The sequence below is a fragment of the Corvus cornix genome, chromosome 14 (genome assembly GCF_000738735.6).
Source record: "Corvus cornix cornix isolate S_Up_H32 chromosome 14, ASM73873v5, whole genome shotgun sequence".
NCBI lineage: Eukaryota > Metazoa > Chordata > Aves > Passeriformes > Corvidae > Corvus > Corvus cornix.
The window spans coordinates 8138594-8159272 of NC_046344.1; the positions used below are offsets into that span (position 1 = coordinate 8138594).

The 20679-nt window shown below is 51.5% G+C and overlaps 1 protein-coding gene across 2 annotated transcripts in view; it reads left to right on the plus strand.

Annotated features, from left to right (window-relative positions):
- Positions 1–20679, plus strand: part of TRAF7 (TNF receptor associated factor 7) — a 29460-nt gene continuing 8781 nt past the window's right edge. The window contains exons 1-8 of one of the 2 annotated variants that reach the window (XM_039560196.1): positions 1–107; positions 9966–10084; positions 10288–10345; positions 11404–11495; positions 15595–15711; positions 16987–17079; positions 18768–18801; positions 20087–20270. In XM_039560196.1, the coding sequence (XP_039416130.1) occupies positions 10004–10084; positions 10288–10345; positions 11404–11495; positions 15595–15711; positions 16987–17079; positions 18768–18801; positions 20087–20270 (659 nt within the window). In that variant the 5' untranslated portion in view covers positions 1–107; positions 9966–10003. Of the gene's footprint in view, positions 108–3088; positions 3193–9965; positions 10085–10287; positions 10346–11403; positions 11496–15594; positions 15712–16986; positions 17080–18767; positions 18802–20086; positions 20271–20679 lie in introns of those variants that run through there. The other variant, XM_010392278.3, reaches the window with a different exon arrangement.

Sequence of the window (20679 nt, forward strand, 5' to 3'; positions counted from 1 at the left end):
GGAGCGCCGGGCGCGGCTCTTCCGGGCCGGGCGGCAGCGGGGAGCAGGCCCGGGCGCGATGTGCCGGGACCGGGCACCGGCGCTGCGGCCGCCGCCGCCGCTGGGAGGTACGGGAGGGCCGGGGGGATCCGGGCGGGCCGCGCCGGGCGGCTCCGTGAGGGGAGGGGCCGGGCCGGGCCGGGCCGGGGGCGCTGGGCCGCGGGCCGGGGAGGTGCCGGCGGAGGCTCCCGGGGCTGCCCCGTGCCCACCGCCCGCGGTGTCTGGGGGTGCCAGCGGGTCTGTTGGGGCGCTCCGAGGAGCTCGAGCATCATCTCCGCTGTTCGTCCCCCGTGAATCCCGCCCGGGTCTCGCTCACCGCCCCCGCTGCCCTCCCGGCGTGTTCACTGGGTCTCACCCCAGGTTCTGCTTAGCTCTGGGGTTTTTCTGCTTAGTTTTGTCGTTTTCTGCTCCACTCCTTGTCCGACCGCAGCACGTGTTGCTGCTCTTTCTCTCCTGCGCTCCCAGTACCCTCATTTCCCTGGACTTTGGTTTCACAATATACAAAATGTGGGGTATCTGGGGGTAGGTCTCCGTAGCTGTCCCAGAACATTTGCAGGTCTGGATCAGGCGGTGGATTGTGAATTGTGCCGTCCTCTACTCATTTCAAACGAGCTCTTGGGCTCTGTCCCCTCCCGCTGCAGCTGCTGTCCCGGTAACAGACGCTGTCAAATGCTTTGCTCCTGTCAGATCCCTGAGCTGGTGTGCTGGGAAGGGCAGCAGCGAGGATTTCCCTTGGGTTCAGCTTCCTTTTGGGCTCTGTTGGGGTCCAAGGCAAAGACTCTGTGCTGTCGGGGGCTGGTGCGTGCTACAAGAGCTGGGTTTGGTGTGTCCATAACGCGCCAGGTCCAGGCTGTTGTCCCTGCCAGGGCGTAGCTGTGCTAGGAACTGTGACCTAGCAGTTGTTTTTTCCACTTTGGCAACGTTGCTTTGCCTTTGTTTCAATCCCAGCGCTCTTAATTTTGCCTCCCTGTGCATTTTCCCCCCAGCGATGTGTTTTCAGCCTGTAATGAGCAGTCAGGTTCCTCTTAAACAGCTGCTGCATTTTGGTCTCGAGTGTTTGTCTGTCAGTGGTTTCAGCTTCCAGCCACAATGAGGATTTCGGGACTTGCAGGAGAAGGTTTGGGGGTGAAGGATGGTTCCAGAAAGCCCTTGATGAGTGAAAGTAGTGTGAGATCACAGAATCCCAGAATTGTTTAGGTTGGAAAAGACCTCCAAGGCCACTGAGTTCACCCCATGCCCAATCCCAGCCCAGAGCACTGAGTGCCACGTCCAGGCATTCCTTGGACATCTCCAGGGACGAGGACTCCAAACCTCCCTGGGCAGCCCCTTCCAAGGCCTGACAACCTCTTCCGTGAAGAAATTCCTCCTGATGTCCAACCTGCACCTCCCCTGGCAAGGGAAACTCCTTAAAATCATGCAGGAAGCTGCAGGAGCAGGTAGTGTCTGCAGTCTGCTGGATTCCTTCCAGGTCCTGGGGTCCCCTGTCTCGAGCAGGGAAGGGACAGGGTGAATCCTCGCAGAAAGCTCCCATGCTGGGGTTTGGTTTGTGTGCAGGTGACACTGCCCTGAGGGAGGGAACGTTTTACCCAGTGGAAGTGGGAAACCTGAGCCAAAGTGGTGTTTCCAGTCAGGGGATGCTGGTGCCTTCACTGCTAACACTCAAACAGGGATTTTCATATTGATTGGACTCAAGGAAAAAAAAACCAAAACCCAATCCATCGTTTTCAGGTGGTTTGGTTCCCTGATCCAGGGGATCCCTGAGTGGGCCCTCACCATCCTGTTCCTGTGGCAGCGCAGCCTCTGATGGCCTAAAGCCACAGATGAGCATCATATGGAAGTTTGTGTCCCCTGGCTGAAGTCAGCCCTTCCCTTCCCAGCTTCCACAATCCCAAGGTGCTGCTGGAGGCACAGGGAGCCCTGCAGGTTCTGCGATGTTGCAGAGCACTGGGTGCTGGTGCCAGATCTGCCCTGCACCCTGGGGTGCTCCTGGGCAGTGCTGAGCACTTTGCAGCCTCAGTGGGGTTCAGCCATCGGTCACCTCGAGGGCTGAGCATTCACCTGTTCCCAGGGACCTTCCAAGCCCTGCTGGCCCTGAGTGTGGGATTTCCTGGAGCGTACCTTCCTCATGCGTAATCTCAGCCAAGCCCAGGTGTGCCAGGAGGAGGGCATTGGAGAGAAAATCCTTCCTGGATTCCAGTACTTGGACTACGTGGCCATGTTCAGTCTTGTGGACTTCTTCCCTCTGGGTTTTTATTCCCTTTGCTGTCCCTTCCCTGCCTGTGCTCCTTTGTCATGGGCATGGTGAGGCACACACCAGCATGTCCCTGTGCCCGTGGGTTGGATCAGGGGCTGTTGTGGCAGCTGGGACAAGGAAGGAGGCAGCTGCTTGCTCACAGGGGTACGTGTCACCCTTCTTTGAGCTCAGCAAGTCCCCCAGGAGCCTAAGGCAGCAGCACCCCAAATTACCCATTCAGGCTGCTCCTGCTCTGCCTTTAGCACAGCCTGAGCTTGGAGCTTCGGAGTCACCTTCTTGCTTTTAACGAGGTGTCCTGGGGGCTGGAGTGGGGCAGTGCCTGCTCCTGGGAGAACCTCAGCTGTGGGAGAGGGTGTCCTGGCAGTAGAAGTCCCCCACCATCAGTGTCTATATTTCAGGTGAGTCCTGCTCCCCAGCTCTGCTTTTTTGTGGCTATTAGTTAACTGGATTTCCCTGGATTGTCTCTCCAGGCAAAGACCGTGTCGCTGTTTGTTATTCAGAATTCTGAACAGTTTGGGAACTATAAAGAGGGTGAGAAACTCAAACTCCCCTTAAAGCAAGTGAAGGACTTTTCTGTCTCTGGAGCTTTCTCCAATCAGGGGAATAAATCCATGTGTGCTAAGAGAGGGTTGTTTTTCCTGCACTAAACTGAACCCAGAGCAGCCGGGGCAAAGCTGGGAGGCAGCGTGGAGATTGGCTGAGCTGTGGGATTTTCCAGCTGGATTTACATATCGCCCACTGCTCCGCATGCCTTTGTGTTTACATCACTGGGGAGCGATCCACACACGCACACACGTAGCGGAAGAGGCACTTTGGCCGAGGGAAAGCCTGTCCACAACTCAGGAATTGGGTATGGTGGTGGCATCTTGCCGGGCTCTGCCGCTCCAGGATGGCCAAGGGTGAGTCTCCTCCAAGGAAAAGTGTTTACTCCGGGTGCCGGGTGTCAGGCTGTCGGCAGCATTCCCGGGGAAGCTGCTCCGCTTCAGCAGTGAGGGAGGAACTGTTTTCATCTCTCAGTGGAGAGCAGGAGGTACCTGGAGTCCAGCACCGGTTTGGAAATGGGTACCTGTGGCGTGTCCAACAGCTGGAGCTCTGTCATGCTGATTTTATGATCCTTCAGAGTGACCTTTCCAAGGACGTGGAATGCTTGATCGCAGCAACCCAGCAAGTGTGTTCTGAGGTTGTTCCTGGTGTTTCAGAAGTGGGAAGTCCTCGATATTCCTTAGGCAGAGTTGTGAGCACAGAAGCCAAGATTGTGAGGAGAGGCAGTGTCCCGCTGCCTCCCCTGGAATTCTGAGTCACCCTGGGGGAGAGAGTTTAATCCGTGGTGTTTGAGGGTTGTGGGACACTGAGTGGTGCTTCTGTCTGACAGCTGTCAGTAAATTTGCCATGGTGGAAGTGTCCACATCCACTGATTTCTTTTGGAATCAAGGATTTGGTGCCTGTTTCTCCCAGGATCAGTAGTTTGATCCATGAGTGTTGGTGCCTCCTGCTTCTTCTTCGTGGCAAAGTCCAAGGAAACTGTACAAAAAAAAGAGCAGGTGACTGGAATTTGCTGGGGGTTTTTTTTGTTTTTTTCTCTGAAGGAGATGATGCATTTCAGCTGGATCTTGGAAGTGCTTGAGTTGCATCCAGAGGGCAGAGAAGAGTGTGTGTGATAAAGTGTCAAAGCTTTGGAGGATGTTGGGGGGAACAGGGGGTGGAAGTGACACTTTGTGCTTTTTGAGTCATGGTTATGGGCTCAGATTTCTTATGACTTTAATCTGGAAGAATCCCATAGTGTGATGAGGTGGTTACAGCTTTCCAAAAGATGCAGTGCAGCCAACCATAAGGCAAAGCAGTTGGAAAAGGCCTCAGCCATGGCACAGGAATTGAGGAATAAAGGAGAGAGGAGCTTTGATTGCTTTGGGTCTAGCAGGACTTCAGGAGAGCAGAATCTAGAAGAGACAAACATTCCTCTGGCATCCTTGGGAGAACAGAGGCCAGATTTCTCCATCCCCCAGGCTTTGCTGCTGACCTGCCATGTCTTCAAGAGTTTTCAATTGAGTTGCAAGCCCCTCTATCTACCAGATTTGCAGCAGGGAGACCAACAGCAGAGCTGAGCCAGCCCACAGGACCCTGTGGGGTCTTGGCAGCCACTTGTTCTCTGTCAGACAAGTCTGAGGAGCACTAGTGAGCACCAGTTGTGGTGTGAGTGGTGTGGGTGACTGTTCTCAGCTTCTGAAGATCTTTCATCAAGATCTGCTTTGCACAGAGTTGGCCATTCCCTCCTGGGGAACTGCAGCAGGACTGAGATTTTTGCCTTGGACAGGGAGGATGGTGTTGGTTTCGGGGCTTGGATGGGGTTTTATTCTTTTTCCTTCACCAAATCCACAGTTTAACAATGAGATGGTCGCGGAAGGGACCTGTTCTTTGAGAGAGGATGTGGAAGAGCACAAGCTGTGAAAGGCACAGCACGCAGCTCTGCAGTGGCAGGGCCAACTTTTAAAGCACCTTTTGATTAAGGTCCTTGTGTGACAGAGCTGTGAATGTGCCTGTTCCTGCCCAGCAGTGACTGAGGAGGTGCTGAGCCCACACAGGACAATTTTGGTTGCAGGGTCAGAATGTTGAGCCATGGACTGCCTAACAAAAATGGTGTTGTAGGTGGATCCTTCCAGGTTACCTGAAATGGAAATAAAGCTTCAAATGTAGCTTTTGTGTCATGGAACAGCACTGAATATTGGCCTCTGTTCTAACTTCTAATTTAATTTTATTTTTCTGGGAAAATTGAGGTGCTTCATTTCACCAGAGCAATCACTTTTGATCCAGCTATGGGAGCATTTTAAAGTTACAGCTTCAGGTTTTAACGTGAGGTATTGCAAATATTCTTCCATCCCAAGGCTTCATTATCCTTTAGGAAAAGCACCGTATGAAATGCTTTTCCTTTCTGAACTCCATTTGTTCAAAGGCATGGCAGTGTTCAAACAGCTGTTGAATGTGCTCTCACAGCCCTGCAGTCAGTGGAAGTGCTGGTAAAAGTAGCAGCAATTAAAAATATCCCTTTTATTTTTATTGATGACGGCTCAGTACAATTATGGCCTCAGTGTAAGACACTCAGAAAAGCTGGTGTGACTTATAAGAAAAACTTATAAACAGTTAAAAGACTCTTCCACAGATTCATCAGCTGAAGGTGCCACGTCCTGTCAGTAAGGCCGAACTTCTGTTCGTGTTTTTTGTCCTTCCTACACTGACTGACATCTGAAGAGTGTAAGAAATGTCCTGCTGGGTCAGGTCTTTTAGATTTTAGCTCGTCTACAACCTCTTTGTCTCCTTCATTTTGTGGGGTTTTTCGTAAGTTCTTCACCACCAAAGTGGTATTGACAGCTCGGAAGAGCCGAGTGTCACCTGCAGATGTGGTGATTTCACTGCTGGCTTTTATTCACCATCTTCCCCTGGGAGCTGGAGCAAGCTGACTCAGCAGTGGTGCTTGGGAATCCTGGCCTAGTGTTCCCTGAGCTGAGGAATGACCACTGGGCTCCACTGTCTGCTTCCCATCCGGTGTGCCATGAGAGGTGTCTATCTCAGGGATCTGCTGTAGCTCTGCATTCTTACAGCCTGTGCTGTACAGGTCAGACCGGATGCTGATAGTCCTCCTCACCCTGCTGAGGTGGGCCTGAGGTGCTGATGGTCACAGAATAGTTAATTAGCCCACAAACACCCTGTGCCCTTGGCACCTGCGTGCTTTGCCCTTGTCCCATGGAGTTGTTGGAGCTTTCATCGGAGTATTTCCTTGGGGATGTGCCAATACCCTCAAGGATGTGTAACCCTTCTTGTTCTGCATGCAGTGTTGTAAGAGGCACAGAATCTTGTGTCTTACACCATAAATACCCAAGCTGTGAGATAAGGAAGTTCACGTCAGCCAGAGGCTGTTCCAGCCAGGGCAGGATAACCCATGCCTATCTTTCCCACTGGCAAGCACTCCTGCTGTGGGGCAATTTGCCAGCCCAGCAGTTTCCTTGAGGGTGAATACCCTTGGAGAGAGCTTCAGTGGGCAGAGAGGAGGGAAAGGAAGACCCAGCAGCAGGTGTAGGACAAGTCTCTGAGCCCCAAGCACTGGTGGCTGTGTGAGGGGGAGACTGTTGCTGGTGTCTTGGAAAGGTGACTCTGTGCCATGTGGGTCACTGTGGCTGCCAGCCACTCCTTGCCATATCACATCTCCCTGCAGGATCCAGGGCCGTGCCCGTGGCTCTCCCAGAGCGCAGCTGGAGCACAACCCCCAGCAGTGCCAAGGTGTGGTTCCTGCACTGGGAACCAGCTCCTGATCAGGATGCTGGTGAGGAATGGGGTACTCCATTCCTTCTCCTCGTGCCGTGTCCCCCCTCAAAGTCTGGGCTTTGAGGTTGGTTATCAGGATCTTCAGCGGACTGTTGGGAACAGCCAAGGGTCTGTGTGTGCTCTGGGGCTGACGGGAGGGAGGGCAGACCCTTGAGATTCTGTGCCAGTTCCACCAGACCCCAGGACTCTGGAATTAGCCAGGCCACTGGTCCTGATTCTCCTCCCAGCTTTGAGGTACAGTCAGGGGGTGATCCGTGGCTGATCCTGTTGGATCTCCTCTCAGCAGGGGGGAGAAAGAGCACTGCTTTGCCCTGCAGCTGCCTCTGCAGCTACTGGTGGTTGGGTTTTTCCTTGCCTGGAATACTACAGTAGGATTTTAAGGCTTTTCTTCTCACTGAGTCTCAAAAGCCTTGAGTTGATCCCTGGGATGTGCAAATGCTGAAACCTATCCCTGCCCCTCCTCACATCTGGTTATGATCAGCTGTGAGATTTACTGAATATTGGGTCCCCACAATTTCCTTTTTCCAGGGGAGATTTTTTCCCCCCTCTTTGTTTACTGTAAAAAACACTGATGTTGCATGTTAAAAAATAAAAAATAATTAAGTCCAGGCAAGGAGAATCTGGGTCACAGGCTGGGTTCTCAACACCAGCCACCCAAGAGGGACACTCATCCTCCAGGCCTGGGAGCACAGGACAGTGTAGTTGGCACAGTTCAAATGCCAAGCAAAGGCTGGTATTAGTGTTAACAACATCAGCTTTTCTGCCTCCTTTTAAATTCTTTGATATCAGTTGGAAAAGGTTCTCAGATGGAAAGGAAGGTGTGAGGAGCTTGTCAGACAATGCTCTGGAGAGGCATCTGCTCTGCTGAAATGCTCCTGCCTATGGTGGGTGCAGAGGTTTGGGCTGAAATCAGATATTGCTGTGGCAGCTGGTGTCGTGCAGCCTGGCTGATATTCCGCTCAACATGTTTTCCATTGCTCACATTCCTCTGGTCTCTGCTCGGAGCAGACACGAGCAGGCTCCCTGCTGCTGCTGCAGGTACCTTGCTCAGCCAAGCTGCAGGCACAGGTCATGCTTATAAACAGGGAGTGGAAAATCCGTGTGTTCCACATCCCCTGTCTCACTTTGGATTTACTGGAGGTTCCCAGGCAGGGATGGAAGGGTCATTGCAGTGGCTTGAGTGGCTGCAGTCACTGCTTGTGGCACGTCTGATCCAACATTTAATGATATCACAGAAATCCTCACGCTGTCAGTTATCCCCATTTTTGTTTTCCCTGTCTCTGAGTGTATCCCATTGCTTGAGTCTCCATCTGTTACATCTGAAGGTGATACATACCCTGAAAATAAGAGGGAATGAAGCTCTGCCTGAGTTTCCAGACAGCCCACGATCCTCCATCAGGATGGGCTTCCTCTCTTTCCATCTGGGAATGACTGTTTGCCCTAAACCACAAGAGGAATATTTGATATGCACGGTTCCCTTAACCTTAACTGACATGGCTGATGAAGTGGGAGCATATCCCTGCTCCTGCCTTTGAGCAATGCAGGATAAAGGGTGTGTGGGTAGGTGTTGCTGAGGTTCTCTGAAAAAGGGATCATGGATTCTTATTCCAGGAAAGTGGAATATTTCTCTGCTTCCACCCAATAATGGGAGGAGGAGAGTGCTGAATCCCTTTTCCAGAGGAGAGTGGTGAGCCGAGCTGTACTGCTAGATGTAGAGAACCTGCAGAGAGGGGAATTTTTGGGGATACACATGTTATTGGACATGAGATAATGCAACCTTGAGATGGGAAATCCCAGGAAATGCGGCAGTTTGTGCCATCACTCATAGAAGTACTTGCTTTGCTTAATTTATGAGCACTGCATCATCTGGAGACCCCAGCTGGAGACCTCTCATCTTCAGGCTTTGTAGTTGAAGAGGGGAATTTTTAGGCTTGTGCAGAAGGGGGAATTTTTTGCCGGGAGGAAGCCAAGAGCTCCAGTGGCTCATCCAAGGCTGCCAGAGGGAGGGAGGCTGAGTGATCAGATCTCATGGGGCCATGGCCAGTGGCCCAAACCCTTTGTCTGCCCTCTTCCACTTCCCACCCTCCTGGTTCCCTCTGCTCTCTGTGCCCTCAGGAACATGGACAGGAATAAAAGGATCTGATGGCCCAAGCGAAACTTCTGGCTTGCTGGAGCCCAGCTTTAAACTCTGCAGGTCTCCCTGATGCAGCAGCACAACTCTGCCTCATTCCTGCTGCTTTTCAGACAGCTCCAGACTCTGTGCTCAGCATTTCCTCAGGGATCTGGCATTTGCAAGCAGCCAGGACAGTGCTGTCACGTGTGTGGAAAACATTATCCAGATCCCTGGTTTTCAGATGGTTTTGGGTTTGGTTTCAGGGTTTCTGTTTGTTTGGTTTTTCTTTGGAATTTTGGTTTTATATGATTTTTGAACATAGTTGTTTCTGAAAGTTTAGACCTGAGCAGCAATTCCCTGCTCAGGATTCTGCTGCTGCTGTTCCTGGCTGCCTGACAGCTGTTGGATCCAGAGCTGCAGGGAGCACCAGGAAGTGCTGTGTCAGGCCATGAGCAGAACCTTGGCCGAGGACAGCTCGAGTGTCACCTTTGCAGTGTTTAAAATGCGTGTGCAGGATGTGCCCAGCCCTGTGTCCCAGGGCTCTCCAGGGAGGTGGGAATCCCTGGACGAATCCCAGGTCACAGCTGTGTGGTGGGATCCTCTCTCTGAGCCTCAGTTTCTGTTCCTGTAAAGTGGAGAAATCACGGTGCTTTATAAAGAGCTTGGAGATTTAGGACTTGTCACTCCCAGATAAGAGAAAACCAACTGCTAGAAACACCTGAGATACTTCACCTCCCTGGTGCCTGGCTGAGCATTGTCTCTGAGGGAAACTCCTGCCTGCCTGAGCCAGGAGCATCTCTGTGTGATGGCAGAGGAGCTGCAGCTCCTTCCTGAGGGTATCCTGGCTCTAAAAAAGACTGAGAGCATCTTGTCAGATTTGCTGGGACAGCAGCATAATTGTGCCCTGAAGCAGCATCAGGTTTCAGCAGAGGTTAAAGAAAGCAAACTCCACATGTTTCTGCAGATTATTGTTGTGGAATTCTTGACTTTGCAAACTTGAGCCTAATGAAACAGTGGAGGGAGAGAAATGAGGCTCTTATTAAAAGATAATCATATATTTAAAAAATGCTGAACATTCATCCAGGGACAAATTGAAGGAATCTGATTTTGTCCTCGCCTCTTGCTTCTGAAAATCCAGGTTTATGTGAGTTTGGGTAAACACTCAGGCTTCATGCTGCAGGAAAGTGAGCCCAGGAAAATATACACAACAAACCTCGCTCTCTTCATGTCCTTCTTCTTCCACAGAGCAAGCTTCCCATGACTAACAGATGCTGGCCTAGATTATGAGCTCAAACAAGAACGCTCGCTACAATCGTTTCTCCAGTGGCACAACAAACATCACTACTTCTGAAAACGTTAACGGGGTAAGGCCACTGCTGGTGGCACAGAGAGGGGACAGGGCTGCTTCCTGTGTTCTCATCCTTTCTTTTGAAATATGGTATTTTCTTGCCACTTAAAATCTCGCTATTCACAGATAAAAGCTGGGAATGTGTATGCAGTATTTCACCAGCTCAGGAAAAGTCTGAAGGCTTTAAATGCCCTGACATTCATTTTTTCAATATTTCAGACAAGAATGGAAACAACTTTTGGACCAGCCTTCTCTGCTGTGACCACCATCACAAAGCGTGAGTGCTTCATGTGTACAGTATCTCCCCAGAGCACTGTGTGTGATCCCAGGGTGGTGGTTGTTTTACAGATCATAAAGCTCTTGGGAGAATCCCTGTGGTCATTAACCGGGTGCTGAGGGGCTGGGTTTGGTGTTAGGCAGCCCAAGTGTCCTGACATGATGGAAATGAGCAGGCACAGGAATTTTCTCCCCTCAGGCAGACTGAGCAGTACCACTGGGAAGCCCCTGCTGAAAACAGAGTAGTTTTCAGTACAACAGGGTTTGATACTGAGCTCAGCACCAAATCTTATTGATCCCTGTGACAATCATCAATGCTGAAAATTTCCATCTTCACTCCGTGCCTGACTGTGAGTCACTCTGGAGCTTTGGTAAAACCCCGTGGCCATTTTTAGCTCAGACAGGAGGGGATGCAAATGTCCCTGCTCATTTCGAATTCCTGTGCCTTGTCCCTCAAAGCTCAGCAGGTGAGGAGAGCCTGAGCCCTGGCACGTGGGGTGAATATAGGAAGAGGCCTGATTTCATTTTGGAGAACAAATGTCTGTCCTTTAATAGAGACAAAAAGACTTGACACTGATTTAGATAAGGAAATGAACATCTGCCTGAGAAAAATGTTTGGATTACATTTGTCCTGAACTCTGGATGGTTTTGGACTCCCGAATATTTACATTCAGACTTTTATACAAGTCAGTAATATGATCTCTATACAAATATCTCATATTTAGTTTAGCATGCCTCCCCTGTGCCTCAAGGATATCCAGACCTCCCTGGATCCAGGCAATTTTTATTGGTGACTGAGATACGTGGGAGTATAAAGTTTCCTTTTAATAGTATTTTTAACCTGTGGACCTGACAGAATATTATCTGAGCTCTTCTCTGGGCAAGCTCTCAGAGATCAGGGTTGTTCTACCTGTGCTGATATGTCCAGTCATGAACTGGCGTTGGAGAATCCCCGGTCTTTTTCTAAGGATCACTTACAGCTACAGAGGCTGGCCCATAGCTCAGAAATGTTTCTGACGAGCCTAAATGCTTGTTTTTTTTCTTGAACTCCACTTAAAGCTGACGGGACCAATACTTTCAAGCAGCACCGTCGGACCCCGTCCTCCTCCAGCACCCTCACCTACTCCCCACGGGATGAGGACGATGGCATGGTAGGTGTTGCCAGGACCCTCCTGGCTGGCTTAGCTGGGTAGAAGTGAAATGAGAGGTGTCTGGAGCTCCTCTGAACTCCTCTGCCTCCCTCATCATTCTCTGTGTTACCTGTGCCCAGAGGCAGGACCAGCCTCAGCATTCCTGGCTGCTCCCGTGGTTGGTGCCAGGGGGAAGCAGCTCATTCTGACCTGGGGCTTTAGGCTGGAGCTGCTGGTGCTGCTTTTCACACTGCTTGAAATCGTTATGTGGGTCCAAAGCCTGGGAAATACAGATCCCACAGCCTCCTTGGGAGGGTGTATGTGGCTCCTGGGAGAGCAGGGAGCTCAGGAGGAAACAGCCCCTGCCAGAGATGTCTGGGCCATGACTGGGGCCAGGCACTCTCCGTGTTGGATGGATCCCAGCTGGCTCTGCAGTTATGGCCGTAGAATCCATTCCTATTCCCACCTCCAGATGGGGCCTCTGACCACAGGGAGCGGGTTTGGAACCTACAGAGTGGGATGTTGGACGCTACAGGCTGTGCTGGGCTTCTCACACAAACCGTTCCTGTGTCTCCCAATATCCTGGTGGAAAAGCAGTTGCAATTTTGTATCCAGTTTTCTCACTCACTTCTGGGTGAGTTCATTTTGGGGAATTTAGTGATTCAACAGGCTCCAGGGTTAGCTGCTTGGAGAGAAATTAAATTCACTCAATCAATTAAATCAAGACCAGCAACAGCAAAGCAAACCTTGGTGAAAGGATGGACAGCTCCGAGACTGGACCTTCTGTCCGTGGTGCTCCAACCACATCTCAGAACCACAAGCTCTGTTGAGATCTAAGCAAGTTAGTAGCAGACTTCAAATTAAGTACTGGTAGACTTAGTCAGGTTACAAGACCCAATTTCCAAGCCAGGCATAAATGGATCACTGCTGCTGGAATTAGGCCCTGGCAGAGACTGGGGTCAGCAACAGTATGGAGCTGCAGCACTTCTTAAAATAAATTTGACACCAGATTGCAAAGAATTTTATTGTCAGCATCCTATAAAGTTCCTTCTGTTGCTCAGACATCTTGCTGTGTTTTATGTGAGCCCGTGGGGGTTTTGTTTGTTGTTGGTCTTTTTTCTAACAAGTCCTTTGAAAATTTCCTGGTGTCCTTGCCAAATGCAGCTCTCCAGCCCACCACTAACCCCACGAGCAGGGCCAGTGTTCAGGCCACCCCTGGCTGTCAGCATGGACCTGTGGGCTGAGTACTGGGCTCACAGTGCCCTTTTCACAAGCTGGGCAGTTCTCACAGGGCAGAGGGGAGGATTTTTCCAGAGGAGGGGATGCTGTGGATATTTCATTTAGCCAGGTCTGATGAAGAAACTCCCTGACTCATTTGAAAACCCCACTGGCATGAACTGGGGTGTGCAGCCAAGAATGGGGGAGATCTCTGCTGAGAGCCAGCTTCCATCCTCTTGGACAGTCTCAGCCCACTTTCCCTGGAGTGTTAAATATTCTTTAGCAAAAATAGTGAGAGGATTAATGAGTGGTTCAGGAAGCAGTGTGAGGTGCTGACAAACCAGAACTGCCCCGGTCCTGCTCTGCCTGCTGCTCCAGACAGACTCACTAACCCTCTTAGGAAGCTTCATTTGCTTTGTCAAGAAATAATCTGGGATTTCCCTTCCTCATCACTGAGTTTTCCCTCCTCCAGAAGCTGCCAAGGGCTTCTCAGCCATCAGAGAGACAGTTGGAGACAAGTCAGAGCCCTCCTGTGACCTCCACCACTCCTTTTTCTTTCCTTTTAAAGCTGCTGTTAATGAGACAAAAGCAGCAGTGTGTTCTGTGTGCAAGGCAGGGATTACTGGACACAGTGCCACAGGTTCCCACCTTGCTGTGCCTACATGGAGCTGGGGCCTTCACCTGGAGGCTGCTCCTGTAGCTGAGGTGATGGGAACTGCAGCTAAAGATTGCAACTGAATATTGGAACAGTTGGATACTGTGGATGGAGGCTGCCTGGTTGTCCAAAGTCTGTTGTTTACAGGGAACTTCACCTCTGAGCCAGGGGCTGGATTGAATTACCAGCAAAAACTCTCCATCTTCCATCAGATGTTTGAGTGCTCCATCCTTGGGCTGTTTGAAGGTGTGCCTGATGTTTAGTGCAAAAATAAGGTCTCTTGAGTTTTATCCTTGTTTGCTTAGCAAAACCCAGGCTGCAGATACCCAGAGGGTCTGGAACTGCCAGCACACCCTCTGCCATCTGTGTTGTCCCCACAGCCCAGGGGGAGTGAGGGATCCTTCTCAGCACATCCCCTTCTCCCCTGTGCAGTTAACTCCAGCATTACCCAAACCAGGACACAGGGAGCTGAGCCCACAGTCTTACACAAACCTTCTGTGCCTTGCACCCCTGCCTCCTGGAAATGCTGGAATGCTGCAGTTCCCCCTCTCCTTTGGTGATCCTCACTGGATGTTGCTGGTTACAAACCTGCCTCACTGCAGAGCCTGCCTTTGCTGCCCTCACCCCCCTATCACCCCCAGAGTGGGAACGATGCACAGTCATTCTTGTTATTTTAGTAATTTCTGCTACTAGTGGAGGAAAATAATAAAATTAATGGATACACATAAAATTGATTTACCTCATTATAACCATTCCTCCTTAAGGTTTACCTATTTAGTCAATAAATATGCTGTCTTTAAGAGAAAGACATTTATGCTTTGGCTTGGAAGCAGATGCAGCATTTCTGAGTTCCTCAGAGCCCAGGATCATAAAAATGAAGTAGCAGAGCAGTATGAGGAACCAGCAGGATCCTGGTCTGCTCCTCTTCTGCAGCCCAGCCAGGCTGCCCTCGGGCTGCAGCATGCTTTGTCTCCGGGGAAGGCAGCAGCCTCTGAACCTCATCTTGCAGCTTTCATTGCTGAATTTCCTGCCGGCCCCACTGACCTCCTGCATTGCCTTTGTCCTTGGGTCTGATGTCACCCACTTTTACCCAGGGCAGGCACACAGAATGCAGCTCACAAGGCTCAGGTGGAGCACGAGGAAAAGCGTTTTGCTCACAAGGTACAGGACAGGAACTCAGCCGAGTCTGGTCTGTGTGGCTTTCCCTGTTCCTGCTGGGCAGTGCCAGGCCTGGCCTGGGCCAGGGCCAGGGAGAGTCCCTTTTCCAGTGGGCAGCCAGGGATCTCCAGAGCTCTTTCCAGCCAACACTCCTCAGAGGTGGAGACTGACGTAGGCTACAGCCAAGCCTTGGAGTGGAGTGACACATGCAGATGCCCATCCATCATCCCTTGTCTGAGGTGTCTGAGGCTTCTGGCTTCATTTTCCCATTTCTTTGTCAAAGCATCCATTCTGCTCATCGAAGACCTTTATTCCTCCTCTCTGCACCTTTCCCAGTCCACCAGCAGCATCTCTTCCAGAGTAACCCTGCAGTGGCTGCGCTCCCAGTTGCACTGAATCCCCAAATCCAGTCACCCCGTGGTCTGCAGTCTCCGGTCGCGCTTTGACACCAAATAGCACCTTGGTTATGTGCTGATGGTTGATATTCCACCCTCGGAGATGTGCTGCTGCTTAATATTCCAGCAGCAGCATTCCCTCGAAGCCAATCCCAAGGCCACCATAGCCAGAGGGATTTCTCTGGATTGGTGCACGCGGTTTCCACTCCGCTCTCCCCTCCCGAGCAGGAAGCGGTAGAGCCAGGCTCACAGAGAATTCAATAGAAGGAAGTCTCCACACTTACGCAAAGAAATTTGGCAGAAGTTAGATAGTGAGTGCAACAACAAGTGCTGCTGTAGAGATTAGAGACATTGCAGGAGCTGGAGCAGTCTCTGGGGGAGATTTACGGAGCTTTCCATGAAGGATTAATTCTTCCAGACCGTTGCTTTGCGGCCGTGCACGGTAAGTGTGCAGGGAATGCACCTTGGAGAAAGTGATGTGCTTGGAATTTCGATGGCAGCCTGGCTAAGGGAGTTAAACCCAAGTGATTCCTGTCTCTGGGCATGGTGCAGGGAAGGGCACACAGCAGCCGGGCCACTCAATGCAGCTGGGAATGGAGCAGCTGAGTGTTGTGGAAGGGGAAAACTGAACTTGAAGGCTCTGCCTGGAGTTTGGGAATTATTTGCACTGACCAGAGCTGCTCTGTGTCCGCAGCCTCCGATCAGCACCCCGCGCCGCTCCGACTCCGCTATCTCCGTCCGCTCCTTGCACTCCGAGTCCAACATGTCCTTGCGTTCCACGTTCTCACTCCATGAGGAAGAGGAGGAGCCAGTAGGTATTTGGGATTGTCTGAAGGAGCAGGATTAGGAAGCTCAGTGTCAAAAGAGTAACTTAGTGGACTGTCGTGAGTACACAGAGCTCTCACGGACAGATTTTGTGCGGTGCCTGGCTCAGACTCCTGCTTTTAACTTTGTTTCCACCACTGACTTTGCTTCCTTATGTACCATTTCCCTGCCTGGAAAGCGAGGACAATGGTGAGGCTTTTCTGCTTCCCAGAAAAACTGTAAGTCCTTTCAAAGTCCTGTGTGATTCCCTGGCCCTGCAGCAGAGCAGGGTGGGTTGCAAGGCTCAGGCTGGTGGTCTGGCCCCAGGCAGCAAGAGAAGTACAATTCCCCTTGGATTTGGAGCCCCATCGCCATTCAGGGCTGTGCGGCACCCCACTGACTTGATTTTAAGCCCCAGGAGGGTGCAAGGAATTGTCTATGCGTTGGGGGAGGATGCTTTTTAACTGAGCTTAGCTTGTGACCCAGTAACCAACCCCAAACTGGATGAATAAAAGGTCAGGCGGCGTTCTGCCACTGATCTGGGATAAGAGTGTGTTTCATATTTAGGAACCCAGGGGGCTGTGTTTGCATTTCTGAGAGCAGCACAGGATGAAAAGGCAGAGCAAACCACAGAGATTGATTGGAAATGCTCTGAAATGTGAGCATGGAGAGCTGTGGTGCTCCAGGAGGACATGCTTGGAGCCCTGGAGAGCCGTGGTGCTCTGGGAGGATGTGCTTGGAGCCCTGTACTGGCAGTCCTAGTTGGTAAACAGAATGGAGAGATGGGCCCATTGCAGCAGAAACAATGTTGTTTCTGCTTCCTAAGGAATGAAGGAGCCCTTCCTTCAGAATGTTTCAAAAACATGAGTGCAGACTGCTTTAAAATTGCTTTTAAGCTCAGGCTTTGTACAGTTTTGACAACTCTACGTTCAGTCCAACCAAGGACAAAGTCCCAGCCAGTGCAGCTCATGCAGTTCTGGTGACTTGAATCATTGGCAAACAAGTTGGTCTGTGCAGTTTGCTGTCAGGTCCTGATCCTGCCAGATGCTGGTGGCCCCCTGTTTGTGATGAGCTGAGGGTCTCCAACCATTCCCAAGTTCATTCTTCCCCTACTGAAACTTAGCAGATCCAGGCAGAATTTTATGTTGAGATGATGAAATCCTCAGTGTGCCCCAGGCTCCCCAAGGCTCACCACTGAGGGGTTGTGTTATTCCTTCTGCAGAGCTGCAGGCTCTTGGTTTGACTAATCCCCGCTGTCTCTGTCCCTTTGTGTGCCCTGCAGGAGCCCCTGGTGTTTGCAGAGCAGCCATCCGTGAAGCTGTGCTGCCAGCTGTGCTGCAGTGTGTTTAAGGATCCAGTCATCACAACCTGTGGGGTAAGGCAGGGCTCTCCCAAATATCCTGTGTGAGCCAGAGCCAAGCCTGGACTGTCCCCTCTGTCTTTCCCTGGTGACTGTCAAGCAAAACTAGGGCTTGCTTAAAATGGGGTGGTTTTTCCCAGGAGAGCTGTACTGTCAGCCACCCTGTCCTGGCCATCTTCAGTCTCCTTGCTGTGGCTTCCATGAGGTTGAAAACTCCTCGTGAAGGGCTCTGCAGGAGCTCCTGGGCGCCCCAGGAACGGCTGTGCTTCATTTGTGAAGGAAGTGTTGCTCATAAAACAAGAATGGCTTGAAGCTTCATTTAGTTAATGCTTGCAAAGGGATTTGAGATCTTCAAATGAAAGGCACGGGGTATTATGAATATTCTTCTGGATTCCATTTTACTGGGACTTAATAGAAGCTGTATATTATTCCTGCTTCTGCGCTGCTTGTGAAGAAAGATGGCTTTGAGATGGCTCTAATGCTTCTGACGTGCTTCTGATCACCAAGATGGGGCTGTAGCAACAGGAGCAGAGCTTAGGATTGTTTATTGCAGTGAGGGTACTATTCCCCAAAAGTGCTGGAAGCTGGTGCAGTTTGGCTGCACTATTCCAGTAAGCAGCTCTGCACAGAGACAGTGAGATTTACTGGTTAATGTGGAAAAAACCCCACTGCAGGAAGCAGCCTGGCTTCATCTGCAGTCCTGGTCTGGCAGCTCTGGAGGGAGCTCGGTGCAGCTGTGCTGGGCAGGAAAAGGCCATGGGAGCAGGGCAGCAGATAACAGCTCCAGAGAGGGACTCACAGCCCTGCCAAGAGCTGGCTCTGTGGCAGGGGAATGTGGCTGAGGAGGCTCCAGGGAATCCACAGGGCAGGATCAGGACCAGTGAAATGCTGCAGCCTTTATATTCATTAGTGTGTTAGATTGTGTTTGCTACTTTGTCAAGTTAAACTGTCAGAACACTGAGAGGGGACCTATTTAAAGTGCTCAAATTTACAGAGCATTTAATGGGCTTACAAACCAGCTGTTCCATCTGCCTGACAGCAGGAGAGGGCAGCTTCTGCTGCCTTAGAAGGGCTCCAGAGAGATGAATGTGATGGGCTGACTGGGCAAGGACAGGGAGAGGCCAGGCTTCCCCTTTTCCCTTCCCTTGAGGGCTTCTCGGGGGAATGGAGGGATGACATGGGCTAAAGTGGAGGACGAAGTAGAGAAACCCTCTGCAGACATGGAGGGTAGGAAGGACTTGGATGTGTTCGAGACCAGGCTGGATGGAGCTCTGAGCCCTGGTCTAGTGGAAGGTGTCCCTGCCCATGGCAGGGAATTGGAACTTGATGATCTCTAAGATCCCTTCCAACCCACACCATTCCAGGATTCTGTGATCCCAGGAATATCAATCAGAGTGTGGCAGAACATGCCCCTGGGCTTTGGCTTGCAACACAATTCTGGCCTGATCCTGAACGGGGAGAACATCAAAGCTCCAAACTGTGTGTTCAGTACTCTCGGGAGCAGGACCTGTGCTGCACCCTGAGCTGCCTGAGCAAGCAGCTGGGGTTTGCCCTGTGATGCTGAGCTAAAACAGGCAGAACAGCTGCTGGGGCCCCTGAGCCACAGGCTTTGGTATCTCCCACCTTTCCCAACGTTTGCCACAGGGAATAATTTGCCCGCTCTCGTTTTACGCTGACACTGCTGTTCCTCTCTGTCTCCACAGCACACATTTTGCAGGAGATGTGCCTTAACATCTGGTGAGTACAGAACTGTTCTTGTGTGGTGCAGCCAAAACACTGTTATTTTCTGGTTTATTTGCTTTCACTTAAAGAGAAACCTGCAGAAAAGTGTCCAAAGGGCTTAAAACAAGCTGTCAGTCAGATGTGCCACTGCGGCAGTGAGGGGTGGGGCTGGGGGCTGATGGTACACTCTGGAGAATGGGCACTGCAGAGAGTGCTGGGCCCTGCTCCTGGGCACAGGATGTTCTCAGATCCGGGAATATGCAATGGATAATCCCAGGATAATACGTCTCGCCCAGAGCTGACCCACTGATTTCAAACTGAAAGCTTTCTGTGGCTGCCTGGATAAAGAACCAGGAGCCACGTTTGGCATCAACCCCTCCTCCCCCATCCCCTCAGTGCCAGGGTTCTGGACCCTGACTGAGCCCCACTGAGCTGCTTTAGCTCACCCAGCTCTTGCAGAACCCTGGGAGAGCCGAGGCCCCTGGCTGCTGCTCTGGGCTAACCAGCTCCTGCTTGGGCTGGACTCTGGCCGCACAAAAAGCCTTTTTTTGGTATGAGCCTGTGTCCCTCTTGGCAAGGTGTTGTTCAGCACAAAGCCAAGCCATTGGCATTACCAGAGCAGCAGGCCCTGAGGAGGCTCCCTGGGGAGTCCTGCAAAGCAGCAGCTCTTTTTGTCTTAAGATTTTTGTGTTCCATATGCAAGAGGTCCCTCTGCTTTGCATGTTAATCCCCTCACTGTGCTCTGCCATATCAATCCCAACCCACAGATCTGTAGCAAAAGGCTTTGCAATTGCAATTCCCATCCCTGGAGTGTTCAGTAAGCAACTGGATGTGGCAGTGCTCAGTTGAAAAGGTGGTGACCAGTCCAAGGCTTGGACTCGATGATCTTGGAGGTCTTTTCCAACCTAAAGGATTCTGGGATTCAGGGGTTGCTGGTAGCAGGAGCTGAGCCCAGGCCTGGGTGAAGGAGCAGGTTATGGATGGGGCATCTGGTGATGACACTCACCCTTCAGCCAGCACATGGTAGTCTGAATCAGTGTGGGCTTCTTTCATTGGCAGCTCCCTCAAATCATTATGGATTAACATAAACTTTGACTTTTCCAAGCCCCGAGACAACCCAAAGATAATGCCTTGCAGACCTCAGGTGAATATTCCTGGCTCCTTCCATGGCCACTCACCTGGGAGTTGGCCGACTTGACTAGAGAAGGCAAAAAAATACAATTTCCACATAGGGGCTCTTGGAAACGCTCGTGCCCTGTCTCACCCCTCACTGACTGTGTCATCCTTCCCTCCCTGGCAGAGAAGTGTCCCGTGGACAACGCCAAGCTGACGGTGGTGGTGAACAACATCGCTGTGGCCGAGCAGATCGGGGAGCTGTTCATCCACTGCAAGTACGGCTGCCGGCCCGCGGCCAGCAGCAAGCCCACCGCCTTCGAGGTGGACCCCCGTGGCTGCCCCTTCACTATCAAGCTGAGTGCTAGGAAGTGAGTGCTTTTTCCAGCCTGCAGCCTCTCCAGGGAAAGGGCTGTGCCAGCCTGGCCTGCCTGAGCTGCCCTGCAGCTCTGGGGCCATGCAGCTCCTGCCAGCGCTGCTCTGTTTGGGTGTGCCAGGGTGTGGGATGGGGCAGGGTGGCTTCAGGGGACAGTTGAGGTGGAGGCAGATGGGCTTGTGTCAGGGGAAGGATGTTGTTTTCTGCTCCCATCTTACCTGAGTGCCAGCACAGGGACACGGGGTGCACTGTGAGAGCAGCCACCTCACATCTGGGATGAAGCTCTGTGGCTGTGGTCAAGTAGAGACCACAGAGGATGGGATTCTTTTTGTAAAAGGAATTACCTTGGTTATATCCTATGAATTTGAAATCTATCTCCCTCCCCATCCTAAATGCATTCCCTG